The sequence below is a fragment of the Podarcis bocagei genome (assembly GCF_964188305.1).
Source record: "Podarcis bocagei genome assembly, chromosome: 2".
Classification (NCBI taxonomy): Eukaryota; Metazoa; Chordata; class Lepidosauria; order Squamata; family Lacertidae; genus Podarcis; species Podarcis bocagei.
Window position 1 is genome coordinate 3384563 of NC_138126.1, and position 20888 is coordinate 3405450.

Consider the following 20888-nt stretch of genomic DNA (forward strand, 5'->3'; position numbering starts at 1 on the left):
TTATGGAGAAAGCTAGAGAGCTCCAGAAAGACATCTAATTCTGCTTCATTGAATATGCAAAAGCCTTTTTTAAATTTCTTTTTATTGAATTTCACTTAAATAACCAAAAGAAAAAACAAAACAACAGTTACAGAAAAAAGAAAGGAAAAAAAAGAAAAAATATCCATACATAACACAAAAATAGCATCAATTTCCGTTACAGTTCCTTGTCTTACTCCTTGAATCTTTATATCTTTAGATATTTAGATCTTTCCTCTACACACGTATTGACCTCCTTCCCTCCCGATTTCGGGCTTCTTGATAAAAATTCTTTCTTTTTTCTGCAGCTAAGAGTTGTTAATGCATCATAAGATTTATATCAGACCTGCTGTAGATTTTAAGTTTCTATAGTTTCCTTCAATATATACCATAAATTTATTCCAATCGCTAATAAACTTTGTATTTCTTTAGTTTCTAATTTTTTTGCGTCATTTTTGCTAATTCAACATATTCAAATAATTTTGTTTGCCAATCTCTGACAGTTGGGGTATTTGGACTTTTCCAATTTTGTGCAATTAATATTCTAGCCGCTACTGTCGAATATTGGAATACTGTTTTATCTTCTTTTTTAATTTCATCCCCAATTATTCCTAATAGGAAGGCCTCTGGTCTTTTAGGGAAAGTGTATTTAAATATTTTTTTTAACTCGTTATAAATCAGGTCCCAAAATTTCTTCATTTCCTCTCAAGTCCACCACATATGGTAGAAATTGCCTTCTTTAATTTTACACTTCCAGCAGGCCTTATTTCCTGTTTTGTACATTTTTCCTAATTTTGCTGGTGTGATGTACCACCTATACATCTTTTTTTCTAAATTTTCTCTAAGCGTGACGCTTGCCGTGAATTTCATTCCATAACTCCATAATTTCGACTACTTTTCATATTCTATATTGTATCCCAAACCATTGCCCATTTTGTCATAACCTCCTTTATTTCTTCATCTTTAGTGTCCCATTCCAATAATATATCATACATTTTGGATAATAACTTGGTTTTGCCTTCAATTATTTCTATTTGAAATTTAGATTTTTTTCTCACTTATCCCTACTTTTTTGTCTTCCATTCATATTGCGTATATTTGATGATACTGCAGCCAGCCTGTTAATTTGTCTTTCAGCTCTTCATATGTTCTCAATTTCCAGCCACTTTCTGATCTTATCAGCAGGTCTTCATAGGTCAGTCTTTCTCCTTCCATATTTGCTTTTTTGGTTGTTAAAATGTCAATTGGTCTTCCATTCTAAAAGTTTTTTATTTTTCTCCCAAACTTCATATAGTGGCCCTCTAATAATATGACTTGAAAACCCTTTATGTACCTTTTCTTTATTTAGCCACAAGTAGGCGTGCCAACCAAACCTATTGTTGAAACCTTCTAGGTCTAAGAGGTCGGTGTTTTCCAAATTAATCCAATCTTTGATCCAACAAAGGCAGGAGGCCTCGAAGTATAATTTCAGATTTGGCACCGAGAATCCCCCTCTTTCTTTTCGATCTGTGAGTAATTTGAATCTAATTCTTGGTCTTTTCCCTTGCCATATAGATTTCGAAAGAGTTTTCTGCCAATCCTTAAACATTGTGGAACCTCTAATCACAGGGATGTTTTGGAACAAGAATAACATTCTTGGGAGTATGTTCATTTTTATTGCCACCATCCTTCCCGACCACGAAAGTTTCACTCTGTTCCACGTATCTAGATCTTTTTTAATTTCCTTCCATGTTGTCAAGTAATTATCCTGAATTAAGTTTATATTTTTTTGTAGTTAGCCAAATTCCTAGATATTTTATTTTTTTAGCCACCTTGATTCCATTCTGTATCTCTAATTTTTCTCTTTCATCTTTTCCCAGATTTTTAGTCAGCATTTTTGTCTTTGATTTATTCAATTTAAAACTGGATAGTTTGCCATATTCTTCTAATATTTCCAGAGCCTTACTGACGCTTTTTTGCGGCTCTTCCAGGGATAACATCAAATCGTCTGCATACGCTTTTAGTTTGTGTTCTTTCCTTCCTACTTTGATCCCTCGAATCTCTGGTGTTGCTCTTATTTTGTTCGTAATTACCTCTAATACCATAATGAATAAAAGCAGGAATAGAGGGCAACCTTGTCTTGTTCCTTTTTCAATTTTAAATGAATTTGTTAAATTGTTGTTTATAATCAATTTGGCAGATTGATTCGTATAGATTCCTTTTATTCCTTCCATAAATTCACCCTCTAGCCCTGCTTTCTCCATGCTTTTTAGTAGGAACGGCCATGAGACATTGTCGAATGCCTTCTCCGCATCGATAAAAATCAGCACCGCAGGTACTTCATTCTTACACTCCAAATATTCAATGATATTTATGGTATGCCTTACATTGTCTTTGAGTAACCTATTTGGAAGGAATCCTGCTTGATCCTTATGAATTAGATTTGCTATACATCTTTTGAGTCTACTTGCCATTACCTCTGCGAAGATTTTGTAATCATTATTTAATAATGATATGGGCCTATAGTTTTTAATATTAAGTTTGTCCGTATCGGGTTTAGGGATCATCGTGATGTAGGCCTCTTTCCATGTTTCTGGTATCCTTCCTCCTCTCAATATATTATTCATAATGTCATATAGCACTGGTGTTAATTGATTTTCTAATACTTTATAATATTTAGCTGACAAGCCATCTGGTCCCGGGGCTTTTCCTAATTTCATCTTTCTTATCGCATCCTGGACCTTTTCTACTTTATGGGTTTATTTAATTGGGTTCTTTCTTCCTCTGTTATAGTCTTCCCGCTGCAGTCTTCTAAGTATTTTTCTATTCGGATTATTTCTTCCTCTACCTTTTTATACAATTTCTCATAAAATTTGAGGAAATTTTCCTGTATTTCTTTTGGGTCTTCTATCAATTGCTCCTCCATTTTTATCTTATTTATCACATTTTGTTTTTGCCTTCTTCACAATTGCCAAGCTAATAATTTACCTGTTTTGTTAGCTGATTCGAAGTATTTTTGTTTCATTAACTTAATTTTCCATTCAATTTCTTGACTTGTTAGCATTGAATACTTTGTTTGTAATATTTTTGTTATTTGTATATTTTGTTCGTCTTTCGGATTTGCTATTAATTTTTTCTCGCATTCTCTTAACTGACTAAGAATTTCCTCTTTCTTTTGTTCTCTTACTTTCCTCTTATAGCTATTCTGCTGAATAAAAAAACCTCTTAGGACCGCTTTACTAGCATCCCAGACTACATCTATACTTGTTTCTTTATTAAGATTCAAATTGAAATAATCTTTTAAAGTGGCTTTGGCCTTTTCAATGACTTCTTCATTCTCCAATAAATATTCATTCATTCTCCATCTGAACCCGCTCTGTGATACACCTTTTATTTCCAACATTATCGAATTGTGATCAGAGAGGGTTCTCGGTTGAATTTCACATTTTAGAGTTCTTAATGTAAGTTCTCTTGAGTCCCAGATTTGATCAATTCTGCCCCAGCTCTTATGTGGTTCTGAAAAAAAGGTGAATTGCTTCTCTATTGGGTGTTTGTGTCTCCAGATGTCTACTAAATTCAAATTGTCCTCCAAGTTATTAACTCTCAATATTGTATTTTTCATCTCTATCGAGTTGAATATGACTAAACAATCTCCTAGAACCTTTTTTGATTTTACTTGTTTGGGCCTTATTTTTATTCTAAAAGCGTTTTCTATCGTATATGCAATCTCTTGCTTTTCTCCCAAGGAGCAGGCGTCTTTTAATTTCGTGGCTGCTGTCACCATCTGCAGTGATCATGGAGCCCAAGAAAGTAAAATCTCTCACTGCCTCCATTTCTCCCCCTTCTATTTGCCAGGTGATGGAACCAGTGGCCATGATCTTCGTCTTTTTGATGTTGAGCTTCAGACCATATTTTGCGCTCTCCTCTTTCACCCTCATTAAAAGGTTCTTTAATTCCTCCTCACTTTCTGCCATCAAGGTTGTGTCATCTGCATATGTGAGGTTGTTGAGATTTCTTCTGGCAATCTTAATTCCAGCCAAATTACATTAAGATAAGAAAATGGCTGCAGGAGAGGAGCATGGCAGCAAGAGAGAGAAAATGGCTGCGCGATTTGGCTCCTTTAAGGAGTCAGCCAGGGCCACGCCCATCTCCCAGGGGAAGGATGCTCCAGACCAGTGGAACAGGAATTTACACTGACTGGGGTAACCTCCCCCTGCCTGTGCCCACTCTCGGGAAACAAGGAATGTTGCATTGGACTGTTCCAATGGATTACATCCCACATGAACTACCAGCTACCTCTGGGCATTGAGGATGGAAATCCTCTCCCCACCTTTGCAACTGGACTTAAGGCACAGACAGGAAGCATCCTTTGCACCTAACAGGGTCAAGGGAGGGTCCACGTATAAGGGGAAAGTTAACTCTTACCATGCCATCCATGGCACAAACACACCTGGTGTTATAGATAGATATAGATAGATAGATAGATAGATAGATAGATAGATAGATAGATAAATTTATTGTCATTGTCCGTATATACACAGTATACACAACAACGAAAATCAAACACCCACCCAAAGACCGGGTTCACATATCCGTTTGCACGTATCTCCGACACTCTCATCCTATTCAAACATAATCTATAAAAACATAAAATCCAGAATATAACATGACCTATTAAGGCATAACATAACCTAAAACCTAAAACATAACCTAAAACCTATCTCATTCCTTCCTACTCTCTGCTTGCTAAACCTTGCAACTGGCCCTGAGATCATTATTTAGTGATGTACTCACTGTAGATAGTTTTCACTCAGGTCCACATATGCAACTAAGGGATTGAAAGTGATGTTCAGTGATTGGATAGTTAGAGAAAATGGTTACAGTTGCGTTGTACTGGAGCTGAATATAAGCAGGCTGGCTGAACCCTTCAGTTCAGTTCTGTTCTGGCCTGTGAATAAACAAGAGCTGTTTGAAGAATCGCTGTGTCGTCTGATATGTTCACCCACAACTTAACACCCACAGTGCTTTCTTCATACTGCAATTGAATAATGAAAAGACTTTTTCTAATTCTACTTCTGAGACGGGGAAGGAGGGGCTGCAGGTACCAGAGAAGTCTCCTCGTGAGCCTATTTTCACTCAGAGGCACCATGTGGCAGCCCCAGGGCTTCTGCTTCCTTTGGGTTTAGGGGAAGATCCTGCTCAAATCTTCCATTCTTGGACAAGGTGAGTGAGTGGGTGGTTGTGGAAGAACGCCAGGCACACCTGGATTGAGGTTGAATCCTGACAAGACAGATGCACTGTTTTGGGGGGGACAGGGCAGGCAAGATTGGAGAATTCCTGGTCCTGAAAGGGGTAACTGTGCCCCTGAAGGACCAGGTGTGCAGCCTGGGAGTCATTTTGGACTCACAGCTGTGCATGGAGGCACAGGTCAATTCTGTGTCCATGGCAGTGTCTACCAGCTGCATCTGGTATGTAGGCTGAGACCCTACCTGCTCGCAGACTGTCTCGCCAGAGTGGTGCATGCTCTAGTTATTTCCCGCTTGGACTACTGCAATGCGCTCCACGTGGGGCTACCTTTGAAGGTGACCTGGAAACGACAACTAATCCAGAATGCAGCAGCTATACAGTTGACTAGAAGCGGCCAAGACCACATAACAGCACCAGTCTTGAAAGACCTACATTGGCTCCCAGTATGTTTTTGAGCACAATTCAAAGTGTTGGTGCTGACCTTTAAACCCTTAAAGGCCTCAGCCCAGTAGACCTGAAGGAGCATCTCCACCCCCATCGTTTTGCCTGGACAATGAGGTCCAGCTCCGAGGGCCTTCTGGCGATTCTCTCACTGTGAGAAGCGAAGTTACAGGGAACCGGGCAGAGGGCCGTCTCAGTAGTGGCGCCCGCTCTGTGGAAAGCCCTCCCATCATATATCAAAGAAATAAACAACTATCTGACATTTAGAAGACATCTGAAGGCAGCTCTGTTTAAGGAAGGTTTTAATGATTGATGTTTTCATGTATTTTTAATATTTTGTTGGAAGCCACCCAGAATGGCTGGGTTTAATAATAATAATAATAATAATAATAATAATAATAATAATAATTTTGAACTAATTCTTCAGCCATGCTTCTGGAGAGTCTTCCTGCAAGCAGACCACTGTGTACACAAGGGTTTCACAAACCTGGGTTTCCACTCTTTTTGGAAGACAACTGCTAAAGACATAGGAAAAAGAATCATTGGAAAACAAATAAATATTGATATATATTTATGAAGGCAACCCAGTTTAGGGAAGATTTTTATGTTGATGTTTCATCGTGTAAATAAATAATAATAGTCACACATACGTATATACATATATTATTTAAACTATACAAATAATTGTAATAAATCAGCACGGCCCCTGTGTCTTATTACTGCCTCCCTTTTACCTAGCCCAGTCTTAAGCAGACATGGATTATGCCATTCCTGTTTTTCTGGCCTTTTTGAGGAGCCAGGAAGAGTCTCCGTAAGACCCTCAACTTAACTCTATTGAAATGATACAACAACGAAAGTAAATAAGGAAAGAATAAGTGTGCAGCTGCCACCCTGCTGTGGAGGGAAACATCCACCCATCAGCTCACACACAAATAGGAAGCCACCCGCTCCCGCCCCCATTTCCACTCTCCGCTGTGGGGAGAGAGGCGACTTGGGGGGAGGAGGAGGGGGCCCTTTCCCGACGGAGCCCCAAGAGCAGGAGGCCAAAGGCAGCGCCATCTCTTCCTGTTTCCACCCCAACACAGGCAGGGGCTGCTCTGCGAACGTAGCTCTAGAGGCGCGCGCCTGCGACAAGGAACCCGAAGTGTCTATAGGTCGGAAGTTTCCAGGGGGCCCAAAGTGGAAAGGGGGAGGGGAAGGGGAGGAGGGGTGGGGGTTGACTGGTTCCCCTCACCCCCCTACTCCGCTTTCTATTGCGGGGAAGGAAACCGGAACAGCGAGCAAGGGAGGCGGAGGTCCAGAGAGGACAAAGAGGTAAAGAGGCTGCGTGGGGAAGGGGGCGATTTAGGGGGAAGGGAAAGAGGAAAAGACAGAGACCCCTCCTGCAAACAGAGCCATAGCTATGGGGGTGGGCTAGCCGGGGGGGCGGTTGCTATTTTGCACCAGGTGGCGCCTCCAGCAGGGCGCCGTGGAGGATGTCTTTGTGGGGACGCAAATGTCCCCAGTTGGGTCTTTGACTCGGGGGAAATCCAGCCTAGTTTCCCCCCTGCCCGCAAAAAAGCCCCCCTCCTGGGCCTCATAAGGAGGGGCTCCGATCCCCGCAATCCTGCTGCGAAGGGGGGGCCCAACACCTGCAGGGATTGCGTGGCAGGATCTCCTTTGGAGCCCCTCCCCCCCACCCATGTTTCTTTTCCCTGGGGGTCCAGGAGGTGCTCAAGGCCCCCGATCCATGCAATCCAGCTGCCCTCTCCTTTGCAGCGCCCTCCCCTCCACACGCGTCTCTTTTCCCCGGGGGCTCACGCGAGGCTGAACTGCCCTGCACCCCCCCCCCGGGCTCTCTTGCCTGAACTGAAACGTGATGCCCACCAAGGGGGTCCCCACGAAGACCCCCGTCCCCAACCAGCCCTGGATTTGATCCCAGGACCCAAACATGACGCCCTCTGCCGTTCCCCCCTGGCAGGAATCCCTCGAAGTACTCCTGCGCCTTGATGGAGAGACGGAGTCCACGAAAGGGTTAAAGGAAGTGAAATAGGCCTGGAGAGACCCCCCCCATATCCATCTTGGGAGGCCCCTCCGGATGGAGAGGTTGGCGCGCCCGGGAGAGATGCGGCGCAGAGGGCGAGGGGTGAGCGATGCCAAGGGGGTTTCTGGGCGCAGGGGAGACTGTGGGACGGAGGGAGGAGGGCAGAGGAAGATGGGGGGCTGAGGGAGGAATGGCAGCATCCCTGGGGGATAGAAGGTCAGCCGAGCAGAGAGGGAGGGAGGAAGACTCTTCCTTTTGGAGAGATGTCTCCATCCTGGGGCGCTGGAGGAGGAATCTCCGGTGGTGGGTCTGCCTTGGCTTCTCCCTTCTGCCCAGGAATCTGCCACTCTTTCCCCACTGATCCTCTCAAGCTACTGCATTGATGGCTGTGGGCTGCATTATACCAAGTCAAACCCTTGGTCCACCTTGGAGAGCAGAAGAGAGAAAAAGCTGGAAGGTCCTGAGAGGGAGGAGGAGGCCTTCTCCAAAGCGGCTCTTTGCTTCTGGAAGCCCCGCCCAGGAAGTAGCCAGAGACTTTTCCCTCTCTCTCAGGCTCCCATTCTTAAGTGTTTCCTCTGCATGGTTAATCGATGGTGGTGGTGCTGATGATGTATATATACCAATCCAGGAATATGGGGGAAGGATGCTACAAAAATGTTTTCAGGGTTTATCGGTACGTATATCCTGAAAGCATTTCTATTACTTTTATTTTTTGTAGGCAATGTCAGAGTGGGTTACAAACGGAGATACAATCCATCAGCATCCAAAGATCCATAATCCATCCCAGTCTGGGGCGTTTCCATGATAGACAATGCCTGTGGCTGGAGGCTCTACACCCAGGGCTGTGCATCTGCAGGCCTGGAATTGCCAGTATTACAGGAAAGGGCTGGGAACTTGCCAAATTTACAGACTGTATGTGCAGGGACGCGGACTTAGAAAAAATATTGGGGGGGCCCGGGAAAGCTCATGAATAATAAATAAGCTCATGAATATGCAAATAAAGTGGCTCCGGCCCTAAATAGGGCAAGCCACGCCCCCCAGCCAGCCGATTGGCTGGCTGGGAGCTGTGGCCAGTCGGGATTCCCCTGTTCTCGCGGGATTTCCGGCAGTGCCTTGGCAGTGGCGGTGGTGCTGCGAAGCAGCGAGGCAGGAGCCCCCGCCCCCGGGGATTCCCTAATCTCGCGGGGGACGGCCGGGGCTCTCCGATTAGGGCGTGCGGCTGGCTGGCTGGTGAAGGAGCAGGTGGGGAGGAGGCGGGGGACGGCGGCGGCGCTCTGCTGGAAGGGCGCCCGCCCGAGATTATTGGGGGGGCTGAGCCCCCCCAAAAAATTTTTTTAGGGGGCTCGAGCCCCCTCAAGCCCCATGGAGTCGGCGCCTATGTGTATGTGAGTGAGTTTGTGTGTGGGGTGATAGTTTACAGCAACCGTGTAAGTTTCTCCATCCGTAACTTTTCATGAACCGATATTGCGGTAGGAATTCCAAAATCTACAAAGAGACTCTCAGGATAATGGAGATTGCGAGTCTTCCTGGTCCACAGTTCACATGCTCAGCCTGCAGCCCACAAATGCTGAGACCATAATACTTTTATAAGCTCTTAACGGGACATCAGCTACTTTGTTAGACTTTCTTCAACACATGAATATTTTTGAATACTTTTCTAGTGACGTAAATAGCACTTCCGTTTTACTTATTCCGCACAGGAGAGAATCTGATCTGCAAGTCTGAGCTCAACTCCTTCCTTGAATCAGAAAAATACAGAGACTTTGAGAGGTATGTCGTTCCTCTTGCCTGGGAGACTGTATCTTTGTAGGTCTCGTTTCAGTTTGTGGGAACATGAGAAAAGTCCTGCTGGAGTAGGATCAGGGCCCAGCATCCTCTTCTCACAAGGACCAGCCAAGGAGAACCCCCCCCCCAGCAGGCCCCCAACTGTCTCCCCACTCAGGACTCCCAGCCCCTCAGATTCAGATGAATAATTCCTCCGTAGGGGAGGGGGACTAATAGCTGGGAACTGAAGGACTGCTACTGAAATGGTGGGTGGTTCTGAGAAGGTGGACACAATGGAGCCGCCTCAGGAAGTAAATGGTGCAGGATTAGGGAATGTGTGCAGTTGGTTGGAGTGTATCAGGAAGATGTTACACATCACGGAGGAAGGAGGGAACAATACAGATATTTAGCTTTTTTAGAAGATGGAGAAAGCGTGTCCCTCTAGGTTTTGTGCCAGTAGAACTCCCATCATCCCTGGTCGTTGGCCATCCTTGCTTGGGCTGATGGTACTTTGTGTCCAGCCACATCTGGAGGGCCAGAGGTGTCCCACCTCAGCATAGATGGTTCCTCTAGGGGCTCAGATTCACTTGGGAGGTCCAGGTGGGTATAGATACCAAGGGTTACTGAGACACGTTTTCAGGGATTATGATCGATACCTAGACTCCAAATCCAAGGTGCCCACACTAAATGAAGGTCTGGATGATACCCTCAAAGAGGTCTGGTTTATATTCCAGAAGACGGCCAACCAGGGAATAGATGTGAAGGTTCTGAACTGAGTTACAATCGAGATTCTGAGTTACAGTTCAGGCTGAGAAATGGAGGCAGGGGTCCTAAATGTCATCTAAAGGTGGTTTCCCCCCTCAGGCTCTCTTCTGGTGGAAGCATCTCTGACTGCACCTCCTCTCTCAAAAGTCAGATTCTGTCCTTCCACCCCCTTTTGTTGACATCCATCTGCCTCGAGACACAATGTAGAGTCTCCATGAGGTTGAAGTCAAACAGGGGTGTTAGAAGCACAGACGTGACCCCTGCAGAATACAAACCTGGGCAGTGTGTGTGGAGGTCCTGGGCTGCCTGCACGACAAGGCTATCGTCTCCAGCAGGGTGGCCCCGTTTAAAAATGCAAAAATCCGGACAGAGTTGATGAGCTTTTTAAAAATACAAATTCTCCCCAAAGAAGCAGCTTTGAGCTTTCCTATCCCACCATAGAAATCTTCGATGTAATGGAGTCCGCACGCTCTCTCCTGGCTCCAAGCAGAGTATCGCACCAGCGGTTTTGCCTTGTGTGGGTCATAAATCCAGTCTGTACCCAGGCTTCTTGCTTTAATCTAAGAAGGCTTTATTATTACAGCAGAGACTGGGCAGACATTCTCTCCCTCAATGAACAAAACCAGGCCTCAGGATGTGAGACGTACACAGAACTGTTTAACCTGTAAGTTCTGGTTCTCCTCACAAGAAACAGCAGCCTTGCCAGACGTCTAGGTGGACCTTTTGCCGATCTTGTGAAAATCCTCCTCGATCCCGGGCAGAACTGTTTAACCCTGTAAGTTCTGGTTCTCCTCACAAGAAACAGCAGCCTTGCCAGACGTCTAGGTGGACCTTTTGCCGATCTTGTGAAAATCCTCCTCGATTCCCGGGGGGGGGGGCAGACCTGTGGCAGCCCTACCTTCTCAACCTTCTTGATATGGTCCAAAGGGAAGCAGAGCAATATTTTTGGCCCCAGCTTGGTCCCAGGAGTTACCGGAAGGAGGCGTACAAGGTCTCCACCCAACATGTTGCAATGTATTTGGACCGATAGAAGCTCCATATAAAGCACTCAGGAGTCCAGCTGTGTTGCAAGGAGGGCTTTATTCCAGCTGCAGTCCTGCAGCATCATAAAGTACCATAAATCAGCCTTCCTACATACGGGGGAGAAGCCATTGTGGAGAAGTCAAGCATACCTCTATATACTAGCTGGCTATAGACCAATTAGGCAGCGCCCCATCTCTTGGGATGCTGACTCACCACATGAATCTGAGTCAGCATTTCCACTTATCATAGTGTTCACTCCTTGATACCCACAACACTCCAACACAATCATCTTAAGGACTCCACTCCCGATTCGTGTAGCGTTTACTGCTTAGCCTCTTCTTTTCCTGAAGATACTCACGCAAGGCTGCAGAGGTTTAGGATCAGAGTTTTTCTTCTACTGCTTGGCCTCCCTTCCCAGGTTGATGAGCCCCTCACTTCCCTCTACGGCACTTGCATAAAACACCTGCTTGACTATCGGAGACACTTTTGATCTCGTCTGCTCAATGTGCCAGAGCCTGTCATCGCATGCAGTGAAAGTCCCCGACTCACCAAGGGATTGAGACCCATCAATTATCCTCAACTGGTTTAGTTGGCCTGTCGAAGTTTTTCCTGGGTTGTGTGTGCTGTTGCATGCTGACAGCTTCTAGGACCCACAGGTGAGAGCTGAGTACAGGTTGGGGATTAATGGTGGACCAATTACCCCAGAAGGAGCCCTATATGTCCCCCATGAGAGGTACTACCCCAGCCCCAACACCCCATGACATAATACTATTAATGTATTTGATGTCTCAGGAATAAATTTGTTAGGATATTTCCGTTCCACCTTAAGAGGGAGCAGGCTTTGAGAGTCACAGAGTCTGCGCATGTCCTGTTCACAGGATGTTTATGTTCTGATGTTCCTTTCGATTTCAGTCGGGTCGAAGACACTGACTCAGAACGGTCATGTTTTTCCTTTGTTCTGTTCAGCGCTAAATAAACTGTAATTATGCTCTTCTGCGGTGCGAGCTTTTGGCTGTGTTTCTGCTGATAAACAATGTGCACAAGCCTGGAATGTGGCAATCTATTTCCAGAACGGCTTCGTGTCGCTAACTGCTGGATCTGCCTGTTTACGGGAGATCGATGGACGTCCGGCAGCCGGCTTGGGGCTCAGATGGACAATATCTCCCTGGCAGTTTCCCAACAAAATTTGTGTCTCCAGCAATAAAACTAACAGCTTCATCCCATGAATGAATCAGTGCTAAATATCCAAAGCTGAAGTTTCCATTAAGTACAGTTATATATTGATGTTTAATATCAAGCTTCTTCAGTGTGACACAGATTCCGCATTGAAATAGAGGAGGTATGTCCAGGAGTGAGGCAAATGGAGAAAGGACAGTGAGAGAGGCCTGGGCAGAGAATTTACACTAGTATACTCCTGTGTCAGAAAACGGGCACGAGGTCAGGTGGCACATCATAATTATACTATTACTATACTATTACTAATTATACTATTACTATTTAATTGGGATGAGTGCCAATTGAACTTGATGTGTGTCATATTCCTTTGTTCTCTCCCTTGAAACCCCAACAGGATTTTGTCTCCCTGCACTCTGAAGCAGACGATGGAGAAGACAGGCAAGAATTCTGTGGGGCCATCTGTAAATTCAAAAGGAATAACGAAGAAACCATTTAAATGTATAGAGTGTGGAAAGAGCTTCAGTCTAAGTGAAACCCTTAGAAAACATCAGCGAACTCACACAGGGGGAAAACCATTTAAATGTATAGAGTGTGGAAAGAGCTTCAATCGAAGTGGAAACCTTAGAATACATCATCGAACTCACACAGGGGAGAAACCATTTAAATGTATAGAGTGTGGAAAGAGCTTCGCTCATAGTGGGAAACTTCGACTACATCATCGAGCTCACACAGGGGAAAAACCATTTAAATGTATAGAGTGTGGAAAGAGCTTCAATCGAAGTGAAACCCTTAGAATACATCATCGAACTCACACAGGGGAGAAACCATTTAAATGTATGCAGTGCGGGAAAACCTTCAGTCAAAGGGGACACATAAGACGACATCAACGAACTCACACAGGGGAAAAACCATTTAAATGTATAGAGTGTGGAAAGAGCTTCAGTCGACGTGGAAACCTTAGAATACATCATCGAACTCACACAGGGGAGAAACCATTCAGATGCATGGAGTGTGGAAAGAGCTTCAGTGATAGTGGGAAACTTCGACTACATCATCGAACTCACACAGGGGAGAAACCATTTAAATGTATAGAGTGTGGAAAGAGCTTCTCTAATAGTGGGAAACTTCAACGACATCATCTAACTCACACAGGGGAGAAACCATTCAGATGCATGGAGTGTGGAAAGAGCTTCTCTCACAGTGGGAAACTTCGACGACATAATCTAACTCACACAGGGGAAAAACCATTTAAATGTTTAGAGTGTGGAAAGAGCTTCAGTCAAAGTGGACACTATAGACTACATCAACAAACCCACACATTGGAGAAACCATTTAAATGTATAGAGTGTGGAAAGAGCTTCAGTCAAAGTGAGAAACTTCAACAACATCAACCAACTCACACAGGGGAGAAACCATTTAAATGTATGCAGTGTGGGAAAGGTTTCAATCATAGTGGAAACTATAGACTGCATCAACGAACTCACACAGGAGAGAAACCATTTGAGTGTATAGAGTGTGGAAAGAGCTTCACTCATAGATGGCATCTTCGACTACATCATCGAACTCACACAGGGGAAAAACCATTTAAATGTTTGGAGTGTGGAAAGAGCTTCAGTCAAAGTCAAACCCTTAGAATACATCAGCGAACTCACACAGGGGAGAAACCATTTAAATGTTTGGAGTGTGGAAAGAGCTTCAGTGAAAGTGGGAAACTTCAGCTACATCATCGAACTCACACAGGGGAGAAACCATATGAATGTATAGAGTGTGGAAAGAGCTTCACTCATAGAGGACATCTTCGAATACATCATCAAACTCACACAGGGGAAAAACCATTTGAATGTATAGAGTGTGGAAAGAGCTTCACTCGAAGTGGAAACCTTAGAATACATTATCGAACTCACACAGGGGAGAAACCATTTAAATGTATGCAGTGTGGGAAAACCTTCAATCAAAGTGGACAAAATAAACTACATCAACGAACTCACACAGGGGAGAAACCATTTGAATGTATAGAGTGTGGAAAGAGCTTCAGTCGAAGTGGAAACCTTAGAATACATCATCGAACTCACACAGGGGAGAAACCATTTAAATGTATGCAGTGTGGGAAAACCTTCAATCAAAGTGGACACTATAAACTACATCAACGAACTCACACAGGGGAGAAACCATTTGAATGTATAGAGTGTGGAAAGAGATTCAGTCAAAGTGGACACTGTAAACTACATCAACGAACTCACACGGGAAAAACCATTTGAATGTATAGAGTGTGGAAAGAGCTTCAGTCGAAGTGGAAACCTTAGAATACATCATCGAATTCACACAGGGGAGAAACCATTTAAATGTATGCAGTGTGGGAAAACCTTCAATCAAAGTGGACACTATAAACTACATCATAGAATCATAGAATCATAGAATCATAGACTCATAGAGTTGGAAGAGACCACAAGGGCCATCGAGTCCAACCCCCTGCCAAGCAGGAAACACCATCAGAGCACTCCTGACATATGGTTGTCAAGCCTCTGCTTAAAGACCTCCAAAGAAGGAGACTCCACCACACTCCTTGGCAGCAAATTCCACTGTCGAACAGCTCTTACTGTCAGGAAGTTCTTCCTAATGTTTAGGTGGAATCTTCTTTCTTGTAGTTTGGATCCATTGCTCTGTGTCCGCTTCTCTGGAGCAGCAGAAAACAACCTTTCTCCCTCCTCTATGTGACATCCTTTTATATATTTGAACATGGCTATCATATCACCCCTTAACCTCCTCTTCTCCAGGCTAAACATGCCCAGCTCCCTTAGCCGTTCCTCATAAGGCATCGTTTCCAGGCCTTTGATCATTTTGGTTGCCCTCCTCTGGACACATTCCAGTTTGTCAGTGTCCTTCTTGAATTGTGGTGCCCAGAACTGGACACAGTACTCCAGGTGAGGTCTGACCAGAGCAGAATACAGTGGCACTATTACTTCCCTTGATCTAGATGCTATATTCCTATTGATGCAGCCCAGAATTGCATTGGCTTTTTTAGCTGCCGCGTCACACTGTTGGCTCATGTCAAGTTTGTGGTCAACCAAGACTCCTTTTCACATGTACTGCTCTCAAGCCAGGTGTCCCCCATTTTGTATTTGTGCCTCTCATTTTTTTTGCCCAAGTGCAATACTATACATTTCTCCCTGTTAAAATTAATCTTGTTTGTTTTTGCCCAGTTCTCTAAACTGTCAAGGTCGTTTTGAAGTGTGATCCTGTCCTCTGGGGTGTTAGCCACCCCTCCCAGTTTGGTGTCATCTGCAAATTTGATCAGGATGCCCTTGAGTCCATCATCCAAGCGTTGATAAAGATGTTGAATAAGACCGGGCCCGAGACAGAACCCTGTGGCACCCCACTAGTCACTCTTCTCCAGGATGAAGAGGAACCATTGATGAGCACCCTTTGGGTTCTGTTAGTCAGCCAGTTACAAATCCACTGAGTGGTAGCATAGTCAAGACCGCATTTTACCAGCTTCTTTACAAGAATATCATGGGGCACCTTGTCAAATGCCTTGCTGAAATCAAGGTAGGCTACATCCACTGCGTTCCCTTCATCTACCAGGCTTGTAATTCTGTCAAAAAACGAGATCAGGTTAGTCTGACATGACTTATTTTTCAGAAATCCATGCTGACTATTGGTGATCACAGCATTCCTTTCTAGGTGCTCACAGACTGTTTGCTTAATGATCTGCTCCAGAATCTTCCCTGGTATTGATGTCAGACTGACTGGGCGGTAATTATTTGGGTCCTCTCTTTTCCCCTTTTTGAAAATAGGGACAACATTTGCCCTCCTCCAATCTGCCGGGACTTCGCCTGTTCTCCAGGAATTCTCAAAGATGACTGCCAGTGGTTCTGAGATCACATCTGCCAGTTCTTTTAATACTCTTGGATGCAGTTCATCTCGCCCTGGAGACTTGAATACATCTAAACTAGCCAAGTATTCTTGTACTATCTCCTTAGTTATTCTGGGCTGTGTTTCCTTTGCTGAATCATTTGCTCCAAATTCTTCAGGTTGGGCATTGTTTTCTTTATCGGAGAAGACTGAGGCAAAGAAGGCATTGAGGAGTTCAGCCCTTTCTGTGTCCCCTGTTTGCATTTCACCATCTTCTCCTCTGAGTGACCCCACTGTTTCCTTGTTCTTCCTTTTGCTACGGACATACCCATAAAAGCCTTTTTTGTTGCTTTTAACCTCTCTAGCAAGCCTGAGTTCATTCTGTGCTTTAGCTTTCCTGACTTTGTGTCTACACGTGCTGGCTATTTGTTTGAATTCCTCTTTGGTGGTTTCCCCCCTTTTCCATTTTTTGTACACATCCTTTTTTAATCAGTTAAAAGTTCTTTAGATAGCCACCCTGGCTTCTTTAGGCACCTTCCATGTTTCCGTCTCATTGGTATTGCCTGACGTTGTGCTTTTACTATCTCCCTCTTAACAAACTCCCAGCCATCATGAACTCCCTTTCCTTTTAGTATTACTGTCCATGGGATTTCACCCAGCACTTCCCTAAGTTTTATGAAGTCGGCTTTCTTAAAGTCAAGAAATTGAGTCCTAGCATGCTTGGCTGCTCCTTTCCGCTGTATAGTAAACTTCAGAAGAGCATGATCACTCGCGCCTAATGATCCTTCCACTTCTACCCCACTAACCAGCTCATCAACATTGGTTAGGACCAGATCTAAAATGGCTGTTCCTCTTGTTGCTTCTCCCACTTTCTGGACAATGAAGTTGTCTGCAAGGCCAGTGAGGAATCTGTTTGACCTTATGCTCTTGGCTGAGTTTGACATCCAACAAATATCCAGGTAATTGAAGTCCCCCATTACTACTATCTCCCTTCCTTTTGCATGCTTGGCCATCTGTTCCAGGAAGGCATCATCTATGTCCTCCATTTGGCTTGGGGATCTATAGTAAACTCCCACAATGAGGTCTCTGTTATTCTTCTCTCCCTTAATTTTGACCCAAATGCTCTCACTTTGGCTTTGAGGTTCTAAATCTTGGATCTCTTCACAGGTATACACATCCCTGACATATAACGCCACTCCTCCCCCTTTCTTGTCTGGTCTGTTTCTCTTAAATAGATTGTATCCCTCCATTATTACATTCCAATCATGGGACTTATCCCACCAGGTTTCAGTGATGCCTATTATGTCATATTTAGTTTGCTGTACCAAGAGCTCAAGCTCATCTTGTTTATTTCCCATGCTTTGCGCATTAGTGTACAGACATTGAAGTCCATTAATCATTCCCCCGTGTCTCTTATTTAATGATTTTTTCCTCCCACCACTAGGTCTGCATGCTGTTTGCTCCATTTGGTCTATGACATTTGGATGATCATCTTCATCAATTGATAGACTCCTACCTTCAGGAGCACTGTCTCCCTCCCCCACATTAGTCAGTTTAAAGCCCTCCTGATGAGGTTTCTGAGATTTTTGGCAAAAACATTCCTCCCAACTGTTGTGAGGTGCAGCCCATCGCTTGCCAGAAGTCCATCTTCAAGAAACTGCACTCCGTGATCTAAGAATCCAAACCGTTCCTGTTTACACCATTTGCGAAGCCAGCTGTTCACTTCCACTATTTTTCCCTCTCTCCCTGGGCCACGTCGTTCAACTGGGAGGACAGATGAGATGACAATTTGTGCATTTAGTTGCTTCAATTTCCTGCCGAGAGCCTCGTAGTCTCTTTTGATCTTCTGGAGGCTATTGCTTGCAGTGTCATTGGTTCCCACATGAACCAAGAGGAAGGGGTATTTGTCAGTGGGTTTTATGATTCCTTGCAGTCGTTCAGTTACATCTTGGATCTTAGCCCCGGGGAGACAGCACACTTCCCGAGACATCTTGTCAGGCCCACAGATCACTGCTTCTGTTCCCCTCAGTAGGGAATCCCCTATCACCACTACACGCCTCCTCTTAGGTTTGGTCGGGGTTCTTCCGTGAGCTGTCCGTTCCAAGGTCGCCTGCACATTCCCTGAGGACTGACTTTGCTGCTCGTCTTCATATACCTGATCGACTGTAATGAGGGAGAGATCCTCAAATGGAGTGTGCTCTTCGTCTTCCATGCAAGGGGAGAGGACCTCAAAGCGATTGTGTATGTCTAAACAATCAGAGCGAACCCTGGGCCTCCTACTTCTTTGAGTCACGTTTCTCCATATATCTGGCTCCTCTGTTGGTGAGCTAGCCTCCTTCTCAGGGGAGTCCTCTGTCTCCTCCTTGGTGGAGACGGTGTGCTCTGTTGCTTCCAAGAAGAGCTCCAGCTCTCTAATTCTTTGGAGCGTAGCTACACGTTCCTCCAGTTGCTGGACTTTGTCTTTTAAGAGAGCAATCAACATGCAATTGCTGCAGGTAAAGCTGCCTGCAATCTTTGGCAAGATGGCAAACATTGCGCAGTAACCGCAGGCGACTGCAGCTGTTCCCTCCTCCTCCATCTTGAGAACGTGTCGTTGGGGGTGGCTACAGCGGTCCTCCATCATAAAAAGTGTGAAGACAGGACAAATAACTCCCCCCACACAAAAAAAACCCTAGGTCTCCCCCAACAAACGTTTGAGACTAGCTCCCCTAAATCTAAAAGATGGATCAAACTGACGAACTCACACAGGGGAGAAACCATTTGAATGTATAGAGTGTGGAAAGAGCTTCAGTCAAAGTGGGCACTATAAAATTCATCTACAAATTCACATGGGTGAAACGCTTTAAATGTAAGGAGTACGGGAAAGTAATGCGGGTAACATCTCAAAATAGTAGAATACAAGATGCAGTGTAATGTTAGGGAGGGGTGTGTCATCTGGAGAGCTGGTGGTGAATAATGGTGGGCTGAGTGTCACGTGGTTTTTGGTCTTTGGTGGAGAGATTGGAAATGTTCATGTTTGAATTTGGGATGTGAGAGTTGTGAAAAGTGGAGTGTGAGACTTTTTGTGTTGCTTTGGATGTACAGTTGTTTAATATACGAAGAGTCACATCACTACCATTGTTATAATTGCAATAAAGGAACAATTAAGACACAGAAATCTGAAAGCATCTTCCTACATGCAGATGGTAGTCTTGAAACCCTTGTATATAGTTTATATTGTACGAATTAAATGTGTTACTGCACTTCCTCATTTTTGGCTACGTCAAGGTTGAAGTGTTGAAATAAAACATTATCTCTGGTGGCATCATATAGCTTGTAGCTGGGACCCAGATACGAAGCCTGCTTGCACCCGTGATTGGAACAAAGTGGTAGTCTAAATGTGTTTTGCCTTTTTAGCTTTATAAGATATGAAACTCACTTATGTTTGCAATTGGAACCCATAGTGGTTAACACACAAAACTAGGGCAGCTTTCGGTGTGCTGCTTTTGTCAATAGGTAAATTCTGGGGGTGGGGCTTTGACCAAATAAGGGCAATAAGGGATGGGCATCAGGTATGATCGGGCGGTCTGATAGGCTGTAACCTCTGCGCCAGGTTACAGGAGGGACATTTACCCCGGGGGGAGGTTAAACGCCTGTGTTGTTCTGACCTGGGTGTGCCTGAATAGCTCCCCCATGCTTGCAACGATGTTTTTCTTTAAATAAATTTTACTATTTCACCAATGGGCTCAGAATTTATATGAAAGGCTCCTAGGCCTTTCAGCTTTAGGAGCCAGTGTTTTATTCCTCACATAGAGCAGAGTGGGCACCATCAGAGCCTCTGGCAGCAATGTGCCCGGCGGTGGCACAGGTGTGTGTTAAATGCTTCACTGTAAGCTCCTAGCCAATTATCCCCCAAATAACAGACACAGGGGAGAAACCATACGGATGATGATTATGTGGAAAGATGTTCAGGCAGGTCCCAAACTTATAATGCTAAGGGACAACTGTGGGAATGTTAAGGATAGTAGGAAAGGATATGTTGAATAAGTGATATCCTTCCTTCACTCATGCTAGTGAGTGATGTAGCAGAGCAGTTTCCCCTGAATATAGCAGGGAGATAGTTTGCAGATTCATTTGAATCTCTTTAGTTAAGTCATCCAATCTGGCTTGCCCAGGTGGATTATTCCTCGTGTCCCCTTTTATCCCTCCTAAAAGAGAAAAGAGTCTTTCCTTAAAAAATAATAAAAAAATTACTCACCTTTCAGTTCACAGTTTGATCCCTGAAAGGCCGGCTTTACTTTAGCATTAACATTAAGCATTAACATTAAGCATTGTTAGGTGTCATCTTCGTTCGGGAGCTGACAGAGGCTGGGAATCTAAAGCAGGCAAAGGGAGATAAGGACACTGGAATGGGAGAGGGAGGAGGGGCAGCCGAGTGGCATAGCTTCAGAGAACAGAGAGCAAGCAGCAGATACCAATCTTAGCTCAGAGACAGAAGGAGAGGGGCCAGGAATAGCTAGCCCCAAAACTCGAAGGCGCAAAAAGGTCAGTGAGAGGAGGGGAAAAGAGCGGAAGCGGGGGGCCGCTAGGGGCGCCTGGGAAGATGGCCGACAATACCATC

The 20888-nt window shown here is 44.6% G+C and overlaps 1 protein-coding gene across 3 annotated transcripts; it reads left to right on the forward strand.

The window, feature by feature from the left end:
- Positions 1–6770: 6770 nt before the first annotated feature.
- LOC308580572 (uncharacterized protein) lies at positions 6771–14716 on the forward strand. Of its 3 annotated transcripts, none has more exons than XM_081182420.1 (3): positions 6771–6999; positions 9409–9478; positions 12831–14716. In XM_081182420.1, exon 3 carries the CDS (start codon positions 12862–12864, stop codon positions 14692–14694), a length of 1833 nt encoding a protein of 610 aa, XP_081038546.1. In that variant the 5' UTR covers positions 6771–6999; positions 9409–9478; positions 12831–12861; the 3' UTR covers positions 14695–14716. The 3 variants fall into 3 exon arrangements, with proteins under 3 accessions (XP_081038546.1, XP_081038545.1, XP_081038547.1); XM_081182419.1 differs by lacking the exon at positions 6771–6999 and adding an exon at positions 8230–8381; XM_081182421.1 differs by lacking the exon at positions 6771–6999 and adding an exon at positions 8230–8364.
- The last annotated feature ends 6172 nt before the right edge of the window (positions 14717–20888 follow it).